The sequence below is a fragment of the Doryrhamphus excisus genome, linkage group LG3, assembly GCF_037039965.1.
Source record: "Doryrhamphus excisus strain RoL-2023G ecotype Guam linkage group LG3, RoL_Dexc_Guam_v1.1, whole genome shotgun sequence".
NCBI classification, from domain to species: domain Eukaryota; kingdom Metazoa; phylum Chordata; class Actinopteri; order Syngnathiformes; family Syngnathidae; genus Doryrhamphus; species Doryrhamphus excisus.
In genome coordinates, this window is record NC_136359.1 from 24,235,294 (window position 1) to 24,248,738 (window position 13,445).

At 35.6% G+C, this 13,445-nt stretch overlaps 1 protein-coding gene across 1 annotated transcript in view; it reads right to left on the reverse strand.

Moving 5' to 3' along the window:
- Positions 1 to 765: 765 nt before the first annotated feature.
- The window catches only part of zmat4a (zinc finger, matrin-type 4a), a 53,901-nt gene continuing 41,221 nt past the window's right edge, over positions 766 to 13,445 (reverse strand). The window contains exons 5-7 of the mRNA XM_058070340.2: positions 10,601 to 10,822; positions 5,101 to 5,197; positions 766 to 1,325 (exon numbers count right to left, since the gene is read on the reverse strand). Coding sequence (XP_057926323.2) covers positions 1,298 to 1,325; positions 5,101 to 5,197; positions 10,601 to 10,822 — 347 coding nt within the window. The 3' untranslated portion in view covers positions 766 to 1,297. The remainder of the gene's footprint in view (positions 1,326 to 5,100; positions 5,198 to 10,600; positions 10,823 to 13,445) is intronic.

The following is a 13,445-nucleotide window of genomic DNA, read 5'->3' on the forward strand; positions in this document are numbered from 1 at the left end:
CACATTAATTATGTCTTAATTATGTCTTAAATGGCTTATTTACTGGTATTATGTCTTCTATATTGGGCCAATGTGACTATAGGGCTGTTATTGTATGTCTAGAGGGCTCTAATAATGTAATAACAGTTTTTTTATACTTCCTGTTGCCCCCCCCCATTCAGCTCCCGTAGCACCAGAACACATTTATCACATTAATTATGTCTTAATTATGTCTTAAATTGCTTATGTACGGTTATTATGTCTTCTATATTGGGTCAATGTGACTATAGGGTTGTTATTGTATGTCTAGAGGGCTCTAATAATGTAATAACAGGTTTTTTTTATACTTCCTGTTGCCCCCCCATTCAGCTCCCGTAGCACCAGAACAGATTTATCACATTAATTATGTCTTAATTATGTCTTAAATTGCTTATGTACGGTTATTATGTCTTCTATATTGGGTCAATGTGACTATAGGGTTGTTATTGTATGTCTAAGGGGCTCTAATAATGTAATTTTTTATGCTATAAGGAATCCTACTCGCAGATATTGACTTATCACAAATTAATCGCGATGAAGTAGGGATTACTGTATACTCAAAAATAATATATATCTTTCATGAGCCGAATTCAAAGATCTAAAACTTTATCTATGGACACAAAAGACCAACCTCTCAAATATTGTTCCCAAATCTGTGTTGGTGAGGACTTTGCTGAGATAACAATGGGGACCTAAAGTCAGTAAGTTTTGTATAACAATTCACACAGATAGTCCAACCAATGTCGTTATTGCCATTTAATGCAAATAAACATACACATTTATTCAATTCCAAATAAATATATATATATATATATATTTAAAGAATAAAAACATGAACGGTTTATTTTCAAGTCATGGATGCACCTTTGTAACGCTGACATGATCATTCATTCCATTGCCATTTATTTGAACCCGGTTTAAGTGCCAAGAAAAGGAACATCGTATGGAACTGCAGTGGTTCGGCCGTGCAAAGATAATCTTTCCACTGCTTTGTACTGTAAAGTGTTCTCTCTCTCCATCGTTCTTCCTCTCAGGTCACATAGTTGATGCAGTGCTACAGTAGGAAAGACAAAAAAAAACAAAAAAAAACACTTTCCATCATTTTCCAGGCCGGGTCAGGCCGATCATGATGGTGAAAGACAGAAGAGAGAAAAATCAAGACAGCTCACAGAGCAAAAGCAGAGCAGAGAGAGAGAAAAAAAACAAAAAAGCGGGGCAAGCTGACCGCAGCTTGTCTGACATCAATCCGGTTGCTTTGTCCGTGTGTCCATGTCCGTGCTCACTGGAGACATATCTGATTCTTCAGACTGTTGGGGAGAAAGAGAATGCTGAATGAGGGAGACATTCCTTAGCCAAAACAATCCTGCTAGCTTGATGAGGACGTTCCGCTCTGATCATCCCCGATCAACATTTGCAATAAAAGGGACATTTGGAATTATTAGACTAGACCAGTGGTGTTCAAAGTATGGCTGGCGGGGGCTTTTGTGGCACATGGCTGCTTTTTATTGGGCTGCAGCACATTCTTTAAATATAATTAAATAAAAAAATTAAAATAAATAAAATAAAAAAATAAAATAAATAAATAAATAAATAAAATTAAAAAATAATAAAAAATAATAAAAAAATAAAAAAATAAAAAATAAAAAAATAAAAAAATAAAAAAATAAAAAAATAAAAAATAAAAAAATAAAAAAATAAAAACATACAAAAATACAAAAATACAAAAATACAAAAACAAAAAATAAAAAAAATAAAAAAAATAAAAAAATATAAAAAATAAAAAATAAAAAATAAAAAATAAAAAATAAAAAATAAAAAATAAAAAATAAAAAGTAAAAAAATAAAAATAAAAAATAAAAAAATAAATATAATTTTACAAAAAAATGGAAAAAGCATTAATTTACAACAAAATAGTTGTAATCTAACAAAAAAGAGAATAATCATCAAGTTATGAGAAAAAATAACATGTTTTAGTAGCATAAAGTTCATATTAAAAACATCGTTTTTTTTAACAACGTAATACAGACTTCCCTCGTTTATCACAGAGGATAGGTTCCCAAAATAGCCCACAATAAGTGAAATCAAAAAGTAATCAACTTTTTTTTGTTTTTAACAATTATTATATGTGTTTTAAAGCTGTAAAAACCCTCACCATACACTTTATCTCTCTTGTTTAAAAACTCAAAAAAGTTCAAATCTTTGCTTGAATTATAATAATTAACCTACAAGGTTGGGCACAAGAAACTATTATGTGACTCACGCATTTCACTCGTCTGATTGGTTATGGCTCTTTGTTCTGCTGTACTGTAGCGTTTTTGTATCCTTGTTAAAACACATCACTCCTGTCATTATAAGAAACTATTACAAGAAACTATTATGTGACTCACGTATTTCAGCTAGGAAATAGAATAGAGCTAGACCCCCCCCCCCCCAAAAAAAAACGTATTTATTGAAAACAAAAAAATGTTTAAAACGCTTTGGTTCCAATTTTCTACAATAAAAGCTCTGATAAAACATTCCACTGTTCTTAAATATCTTAATTTTTATTTTTCTGCACAAAATAAGATGAAAAATAAATAAACAAATCAAGAATAAAGAAAATCAATCAATCAGTAATAAATAAATATAATAATAATAATAAAAACTTAAGAAAGCACATATAGTTGGTGGGTAGACAAATGATTTTTTTCAGATTAAAATGAACAAAGCATTATTAGAGCCCTGTAGACATGACAAAACACGACTATAGTCATATTTATACTCTTTTTATTTACAACATATTGCGCAACTGCAGGGTCTTGAGACACATGCTAACTCGCAAACTAGAGAGCTAGCGACCTAAACGGTAGCCTAAGTTATTTCCTTTCAACTTAAATAGCCCAAAACTTACCACTTCCACATGGATAGGGAGGATAACTATTAACAGTTATTTAACCTTTAACATGAACATTAATCAAACGTAATAATTTTTTCTGGGTACATGATACCATACAGCATCCATATCAAACTTAAACATTAAACTTTCATATCAAGGCGAGGGCCTCAAACTAGTGTCCTGCGTGCCACAATTGGCCCGCTGGCCGCGTGTTTGCGACCCCTGCTATAGCATATGTGTTCACATGAAACAATCAAATGACCTACAAAGACCAGGGGACTTGGGGCGAAATGAGGCTGGTTGTGAAGCAAGTGTTAGCTTGGGGGTGTTGCGTGTGGTTAGAATTGGCTCTGAGCGCCTGCTAAAGGTCTGTGCATGTCGACATGTATGTATGTATGTATGTATGTATGCACGTATGTATGTATATGTGTGTGTGTGTTACAGAGAGACAGCAAGAGCAGATGCGCATTGAAACCCCACGGCTCAAACAAGCAATGCATGCATGCGTGATTACACCATGGCGCTGTTAAACGGCATGTCACGTCGTTTGATGCCAGCCTCCCCAAGGATGTGTGCAACAATAAAATGCCTCCCAGGAACAATAAATTCCTGGACAAGCATCATGTAACATCTATTAAACCACACAAACTGTTTGTTGAACACTTGAGGATTTAAATATTCAATCCTCAATCTTAAATTAATGGCCCTGCGGGGCCCCGCCGGCGCCGACTATTAGCTTTTGAAGGGTGAATCAATTAGAATTTGACAATCAAAAACTGTGTGTCAGCTGTACGGTGGTCGTGTGGTTAGCGCGCAGACCTCACAGCTAGGAGACCAGGGTTCAATTCCACGGGTACTCCGGTTTCCTCCCACATTCCAAAAAACATGCTAGGTTAATTAGCGACTCCAAATTGTCCATAGGTATGAATGTGAGTGTGAATGGTTGTTTGTCTATATGTGCCCTGTGATTGGCTGGTGATAACCCGACTCTCGTTCGAAGACAATTGGGATAGGCTCCAGCACCCCCGCGATAGAAAATGAATAAATGAATGAAAACTGTGTTTCCTAGTTAGCCAGTGTTATGGTGAACATAGAAAATGTACGCCAAAATTTTGCTTTGGTTTGCGTACATTTTTGGTTACAGTACAATGTGGCAAACATATCGTATTATTAATAAACTGTGTAACTCCTACGGTGTTCTTTATGTATTTTTTTTATCACAATATGTCCTTATTAATATGCTAATACATGGAAACGGGAACCGGGAGTCAGCTCTGTCGCCCGTCTATGATGTCATCAGTACTTCTTTGCGAAGAATAACGAAAACAGTGACGCCACAAGTCTCTGCTTTTCCTTTGATCACGGCTGCAAAATAACCAAAAATGGAGGCAAAGAAAGTTGCAAGTGAAGAATGTGAGAAACAGGAAGTAGGTGTCCATGTTGATCTTGCTTCCATATTGTGTCTTTGTCAATAATCACGTCTTCAATGAAAGTAAAAAAAACCTTAAAGGTTCATTTAATTGATCATTTATATCTATTTACATATATGCATTTTGGATTTTTTTGTGTACTGTATGTAAAACTATAATTAAAACTGTCAAAACGATTAATGATGCTAACCAAGGTTCACCTATATAATTAATAACAATTGAAGTATTTTAATTAAAATCACATTAATATTATTTTAAATACTATACTCTGAACACATTGTAAAGAAATGTGTGTGTGCGTGACTGAGAGAGATAGGCAGATAATGTATGCATCTGTTAACACCCAATTGTGCAGGCACCTTGTGCAAGAACACAAAATAATGTTTGTTTTTTATGTGTTTTTACAGTGCAAAATTCGAATTTCCACAAGGAAAATCGGAAAAAAGTTCATTTGCCAAACAGAAATGCAATACGTCTTAAATTAAAATTAAAATGAGTAGGATGCCCCGAGCAAAATGAGCACATCTAAAATTTCAGTCTCAGCATTGCCTCTTTCCACAATATTATCATAATTTATGCATGCAGTGCGAAATGCACTGTATTTGAAATGGACAGACCTTCTTGAGGAGCAGGGGGGTTTCAAGGACACGGATGAAAGCAAGGAGAACAACAGTTTTTTTTTTCCATGCCAAAATGAGAAGTAGCATTTAGCATTACATGCATCAGCATCAATACTTAAACATGCTGCCGCAGCCCGCCGTGGCGTGATCGTCTCACTTGTTTTGGTGCTTTGAGCCCTGCAGATGTGCATGGTACTGCGCCACCGAGTTCAATGTCACGCTGCACACGTCGCAAGTATAGCTCCTTTTCAGACCTGGAAGTACACAAACACACAATAAAGTCACTTCATTTACATATATTTGCATTTTCACCTTCTCATCATTTATGCTCATAAAGGCAACAAAACGTGATAAATCATTCTTTGGAAAATACATTTTAAAATGAACATCTTCAAAGATAATGGAAGAAGTCTGAACTATATATAATATAAATATTGAATTGTATTGACCATGTATTTTAAATCACCCCCCCCCCGCTGTAGTACAAGCTTTGCTTGTATTTTTACATTATTGTGTTCTAATTTACCTGATTCATAGAAAAGATGTCTATTTTCAGCAAAACCAGCACTAGAAATGATGAAATTAATTAAATTAATACAAACATTAATCGTGATTAATCACACTATTAGTAAGAATTTGTGTAGTACTGCAGTAAGAGGAAAATATTTTATCATAGTACATTGGTATACAAATTAATACAAACCTTAATCGTGATTAATCACACTATTAGTAAGAATTAGTATAGTACTGCAGTAAGAGGAAAATATTTTTTCATAGTACATTGGTATACAAATTAATACAAACCTTAATCATGATTAATCACACTCTTAGTAAGAATTAGTATAGTACTGTAGTAAGAGGAAAATATTTTACCATAGTACATTGGTATACAAATTAATACAAACCTTAATCGTGATTAATCACACTATTAGTAAGAATTAGTATAGTACTGCAGTAAGAGGAAAATATTTTATCATAGTACATTGGTATACAAATAAATACAAACCTTAATCGTGATTAATCACACTATTAGTAAGAATTAGTATAGTACTGCAGTAAGAGGAAAATATTTTTTCATAGTACATTGGTATACAAATTAATACAAACCTTAATCGTGATTAATCACACTCTTAGTAAGAATTAGTATAGTACTGTAGTAAGAGGAAAATATTTTACCATAGTACATTGGTATACAGATTAATGCAAACCCTAATCGTGATTAATCACACTATTAGTAAGAATTAGTATAGTACTGCGGTAAGAAGAAATTATTTTACAATAGTACATTGGTATACAAACTAATACAAACCTTAATCGTGATTAATCACACTATTAGTAAGAATGAGTATAGTACTGTAGTAAGAGGAAAATATTTTACCATAGTACATTGGTATACAAATTAATACAAACCTTAATCATGATTAATCACACTAGTAGTAAGAATTAGTATAGTACTGGAGTAAGAGGAAAATATTTTACCATAGTATATTGGTATACAAACTAATACAAACCTTAATCGTGATTAATCACACTATTAGTAAGAATGAGTATAGTACTGTAGTAAGAGGAAAATATTTTACCATAGTACATTGGTATACAAATTAATACAAACCTTAATCATGATTAATCACACTAGTAGTAAGAATTAGTATAGTACTGGAGTAAGAGGAAAATATTTTACCATAGTATATTGGTATACAAATTAATACAAACCTTAATCATGATTAATCACACTCTTAGTAAGAATTAGTATAGTACTGTAGTAAGAGGAAAATATTTTACCATAGTACATTGGTATACAAATTAATGCAAACCCTAATCGTGATTAATCACACTATTAGTAAGAATTAGTATAGTACTGCGGTAAGAAGAAATTATTTTACAATAGTACATTGGTATACAAACTAATACAAACCTTAATCGTGATTAATCACACTATTAGTAAGAATGAGTATAGTACTGTAGTAAGAGGAAAATATTTTACCATAGTACATTGGTATACAAACTAATACAAACCTTAATCGTGATTAATCACACTCTTAGTAAGAATTAGTATAGTACTGTAGTAAGAGGAAAATATTTTACCATAGTATATTGGTATACAAATCTTAATCATGATTAATCACACTATTTGTGAGAATTAGTATAGTACTGCAGTAAGAGGAAAATATTTTACAAGCGTGCATTGGTATACAAATTAATACAAACCTTAATCATGATTAATCACACTATTTGTGAGAATTAGTATAGTACCATAGTAAGAGGAAAATATTTTACAAGCGTGCACTGGTGTACAAATTAATACAAACCTTAATCATGATTAATCACACTATTAGTAAGAATTATTATAGTACTGTAGTACGAGGAAAATATTTTACCATAGTACATTGGTATACAAATTAATACAAACACTAATCGTGATTAATCACACTATTAGTAAGAATGAGTATAGTACTGTAGTAAGAGGAAAATATTTTACAAGCGTGCATTGGTATACAAATCTTAATCATGATTAATCACACTATTTGTGAGAATTAGTATAGTACTGCAGTAAGAGGAAAATATTTTACAAGCGTGCATTGGTATACAAATTAATACAAACCTTAATCGGGATTAATCACACTATTAGTAAGGATTTGTATAGCACTGCAGAAAGAGGAAAACACTTTACAATACTGCATTGGTATACAAATTAATACAAACCTTAATCGTGATTAATCACACTATTAGTAAAAATTAGTATAGTACTGTAGTACGAGGAAAATATTTGACCATAGTACATTGGTATACAAATTAATACAAACACTAATCGTGATTAGTCACACTATTAGTAAGAATTAGTATAGTACTGTAGCACATTGTATATGATACGTATATATGATTTTGCCATTTCCTCTTCTAACAAAGGCAAGAGTGGGACTCTATAATAATATAGATAATATCATTGCCTACCTACACTAAATACTGTACAGAATATTGTAACACTTGGGGCTGAGGTGCTTTATGTACACCAATGGTCTCCAACTTTCATCCCAAATAGAGCTACTGTGATAACGAGAAAGGAGAGGTGAGCTATTTGTGTTTTATTTATAGGAGGAGGACGTGGAGGAGAGCCAGGAATCGGGTACAATACGGGAGATAATGATGATGTCCAACGACATGAGAGAGGAGCTCAGCAACAAAATAGATAAACAACATGACAACATTGTGGAATTGAAGCATTTCCTGTGCGTGCCTGAGCAGTCTGGGTTCTATTAGGTCCAGCTGGCCAAGACACAATAAGACAGAATAAGCGTACTATAAATGATATATGGGTGGAAGAATATTATTATCTCAGTTAATGTAACCATGCACTCTTGGAAAACGATCCAGGCAAGTTTGATCTTTTTGGCAGTGAGTTCTTCAGACTGAATTAAGTAGGGGCACCCGGCGGTCAATACCCTTCACACCAGCAGCTTATCCGTCCTATTATCTATTTAGTTGATTGCATTTACCCATGTCCAGGGTTCAACTTACCAGGGAGCGAATGGAAGCTAAGCGAACCATGAAGCGCACCCATGAAGCGCACCCATGAAGCGCACCCATGAAGCGCACCCATGAAGCGCACCCATGAAGCGCACCCATGAAGCGCACCCATGAAGCGCACCCATGAAGCGCACCCATGAACCGCACCCATGAAGCGCACCCATGAAGCGAACATCTACTGGGATCTTTTATAGTACATAGCCAATATGGGTGCTCTGATCGATCAACTATGTGACCACGCATGTGGTGGGTGTGGGTTCAGTCTTGGCACTTCCCCAGTCGGGCCGTCCAATGACCGTGACGAGTGAGCGTTTGCGCAGCCCTTGAAACGCGCATTGTGCACACTGATCTCAGCAGCGGTTCCAAGCTGACGGACGAGTGCCAGCATTTTGTCTCCTCTCTGGGATGCCGAAGGCACAGAATAGGGAGTCAGCTGCATCTGAAGGCAGCGGATGCGGCTGGAAGGGCCCTGCAGAGACGGGCAAACCTGCTTTTCATTCAGGTTTTCAGTTAATCATGTGAGTAGAAAAAATAAATGCATTATGAAATACAAAATATCAGTTGTGGATATCAACATTTTGTTAATGTTCTGGTAAAACAAGCATAAACAAAGAATTGACTTTGTTGAGCTTGAACCTTGCGGTAGAACTACTGAATATTACATCACATGTACGTCTTCACAGTCTGCAGGACGATGCTGAAGGTCACAAAGAAAGAAAGAAGAACAGCATCAGGTAGTCCAGAAAAAAAAAAAAACATAAAAAGGAGATCAAAGTAGCAAACAGGAAATGAGCAGAGGTAGCACGGAAGAGCGCACAGGCAGCATCTACCACCACCTCCTCCTCCATCACTTCTTTGCCCGCTTCAAAAGAGGTCTGCCTCCCACAGCACTCTTAATTCAGTCCAATACACGAGACCGGTGAATGCCAGATGGGATGATTTGCCACTTCATTACTAATTGATAGTCACTACAGAATTAATTAGCCTCACTGCTGAATGGAGATAATATGTACCCGTAAATACTAAACACATGCAAACGCCGTAGCATCGAGGGCATAGCTCAGAGAAAAGGAAGCCTTCGACAAAAGGCTAAGTCTCGAAATGCCAAAATCGTGATAAGGAATGAAAGGAAAATAAAACCAACTTCTTTAAAGCCTTCAACCATCTGAAGCCCACTTTGAAAATGAAGAATCAGTTTAGAAATCCATGTGTACTAACAACCTGTTAAATACTAGTCCAGTCCAAGGCGTTAATAATTCATACGTTAGTTAAAATGAAAGTAACAAATAGCTAAAAGTCCTAATAAATATTGTTAAAAATGCAAAGGTTAAAAAGTTTACAGAGTGAGACATCTTCTAGAACAGGGGTCTCAAACTCAATTTACTTGGGGGCCACTGGAGCTAGGGTCTGGGCGAAACTGGGCTGCATCAGGTTTTCCAAAAAAAAAACAAAAAACGCATTTATTAAAAACAGAAAAATTAATAAACTTTGCTTTGGTTTCAATTTTCTACAAGAAAAGCTCTGATAAAACATTCCACTGTTCTCAAATATCTTACTTTTTATTTTTCTACACAAAATAAGATGAAAAATAAATAAACAAATCAAGAATAAAGAAAATCAATCAATCAGTAATAAATAAATATAATAATAATAATAAAAACTTAAGAAAGCACATATAGTTGGTGGGTAGACAAATGATTTTTTTCATATTAAAATGAACAAAGCATTATTAGAGCCCTGTAGACATGACAAAACACGACTATAGTCACATTTATACTCTTTTTATTTACAACATATTGCGCAACTGCAGGGTCTCGAGACACATGCTAACTCGCAAACTAGAGAGCTAGCGACCTAAACGGTACCCTTCGAGTTATTTCCTTTCAACTTAAATATCCAAAAACTTACCACTTCCACACGGATAGGGAGGATAACTATTAACAGTTATTTAACCTTTAACATGAACATGAATCAAACGTAATAATTTTTTCTGGGTACTGGTCACTCCCAATGAGAACCACAGCATCCTCATCTCTGGTACTTCCCGTTTTTTTTCCAACCATTTATCCAATTCCACCCCCCCCCCCTCCTACTCTTAGTCATTCTACATAATATTGATGAAGTTTCCATACCTTTCATCTCACCCATGTCCAGAGTCTTTCCCAGCTGCTCCAGAAGGTCTGCTCGGGCTGCGTTTTTCTTGTGCTTTTTGCCATCGTAATGTTGTTGAGCCATGCCGGGGTTGTTGAACCAAGCGTTGCATAATTGGCAGTAGCGATCCGAGTCACGTCGCTGTCGTGGGGAGGTTACGGGAGATGTGTCTGGAGAGCTCCTTATAATGTTGGGGGACACCTCTGAAGGAAACACCACAAAACATCAGTCATTCCATATTCTTTACTTCTAGAAAACTTAGAAATTTGCAGCATTCCAAAGTTTAATTGGATTTAATTGGATTATTCTTACTTGTTTATAGGAGGAACATTTTGTTCATTATTGGTTATTATTTTTTAATTTGTTTTTTATTTAGACTATTTTATTGAGAGAAAAAATGCACATAACCTAATATTAAAATACAATAACAATGACATTATTACCTCCGCCAAGCACAAGCGCAGCGCAGAGGTTATATATATATTTTTTTTCTGTAGTCAAAATAACTTTCAGAATGAATTTGGATGAAACTTTCATGAATTGTGGGAAATATGTATGATATAGCAATTATCATGTTATTAAGGCTTACAACGGCAATGGAGTTTTGATCTGACAAATCTTAAGTAAGTTAGATCAAGTGTAGAATTACTACAGCTTCTGCTTGAACTGCTCGGACCACCAACCGTTTTTTATTTAGACTATTTTATTGAGAAAAAAAAGGCACATAACCTAATATTAAAATACAATAACAATGACATTATTACCTCTGCCAAGCACAAGCGCAGCGCAGAGGTTATATATATATTTTTTTTCTGTAGTCAAAATAACTTTCGGAATGAATTTGGATGAAACTTTCATGAATTGTGGGAAATATGTATGATATAGCAATTATCATGTTAGTAAGGCTTACACGGCAATGGAGTTTTGATCTGACAAATCTTAAGTAAGTTGGATCAAGTGTAGAATTACTACAGCTTCTGCTTGAACTGCCACCAACCGTTTTTTATTTAGACTATTTTATTGAGAAAAAAAGGCACATAACCTAATATTAAAATACAATAACAATGACATTATTACCTCCGCCAAGCACAAGCGCAGCGATTATATTTTTGTTTGTTTGTCTGTAGTCAAAATAACTTTCGGAATGAATTTGGATGAAACTTTCATGAATTGTGGGAAATATGTATCATATGGAGGAACTGATTCCGTGCTACGACTATCAAATTCCTTAACTGATTCAAGCCATTCCAACATCAAACTGTGCAACATATTCAGGACATTCAGGCTAACTATATTCAAAATGTTCGCAAAATTCAAACTTTTCCATAAAATTGCTACTATTATCTACTTCTGCTACGACTTCTCAACTTCTTTATGGCTAAACTCCAGTTCCCATGATGCTTAGAGTGAAGTTTCAAGAAGTAGTAATTATCATGTTATTGAGTTTTGATCTGACAAATATTAAGTAAATTCGATCAAGTGTAGAATTACTACAGCTTCTGCTTGAACTGTTCGGACCACCAACCGTTATTATTGGAACACGTTTGAATTAGCGTAGGTTGTTTGGTCATTAGGCTGCACGGCGGTCAAGTGGTTAGCGTGCAGACCTCACAGCTTCTCCGGGTACTCAAGTTTCCTCCCACATTCCAAAAACATGCTAGGTTCATTAGCGATTCCAAATTGTCCATAGGTATGAATGTGAGTGTGAATGGTTGTTTGTCTATATGTGCACTGCGATTGGCTGGCCACCAGTCCAGGGTGTACCCCAGCACCCCCCCGCCCCCGCGACCCTCGTGAGGAAAAGCGGTAGAAAATGAATGAATGTTTGGTCATACCTGGATGGCGTCATATACTGTAAAGGTGACTGTTGTTGTGATACTGTGTTGAATAAACACAAGTATCAAATACTTTTTACATTTTTACTTTCCTAAAAAAATGTGATGAGGCATGCAACTCTCCTCTAGATCGATGCACACAGCACCGAGAAATACTTCTTTTTAAAAGTGACTGATGCCAGCCATTAAATGCAAACAAAGTGCGGTAATAGTGACGCGGCCTATAAAACACAAGTTTGGTGTTTTAAAATGCAAGTCAGCCAGAAATATGCAGCAGGCATCGAACTCTCGGGGCTTTAATGAGCCCTGATCGGGTACAATGCAACAATGTCTGTTGCCCTGCTAGTGCAGTCATGTGAAACACAGGATTTTATCTACGTTCAATGCAAAAAAAGAGAAAAAATATCAAAATTGTACTCGACAAATGGAATAAAGTGCCCGTTCTGCCTGCCTGTCTTCACGGCTGGTTACATTAGTTAAACCAAAGAGTTCTGTTCAGCAAAACATCTCTATTAGCTCAACGACTTCAACCCAGCCAAATTCTACTGACGTCTCATGGAATTACAAGTCCAATGGCCGTCAGCGACGACTTCAAGTCACAGCAAATTATTAGATTTTTTTTCTTCAAGTTGAGCCTGAAGTGAGTCCTCGCTGAGCTCCAAACAGTTTAGTTTCCATGACGTGCTATTATGTAGGATTTGAATCAAGGACTTTGGCGATAGACTGACCTCTTTGAGTAACGGCTTGATGTAAGATGTCAGAGTTGATTTAACATTGCCTGTGCAAAGGGGTCAGAAGCCAGCCAGTTAGCAACATTAAGCCCGAGGCTTGTTATGCACAGAATGCCTTGCTCAAAGGAAACTGCGCTGAGTAATTTGTTGTCATTGCCGTTCGAAGAACCAAAGCTTCCAGCTTAATAGTCATCTTACTATTTATATATCCCGACAGGAAACTCTACACCAGGGGTCTCAAACACGCGGCCCGCGGGCCA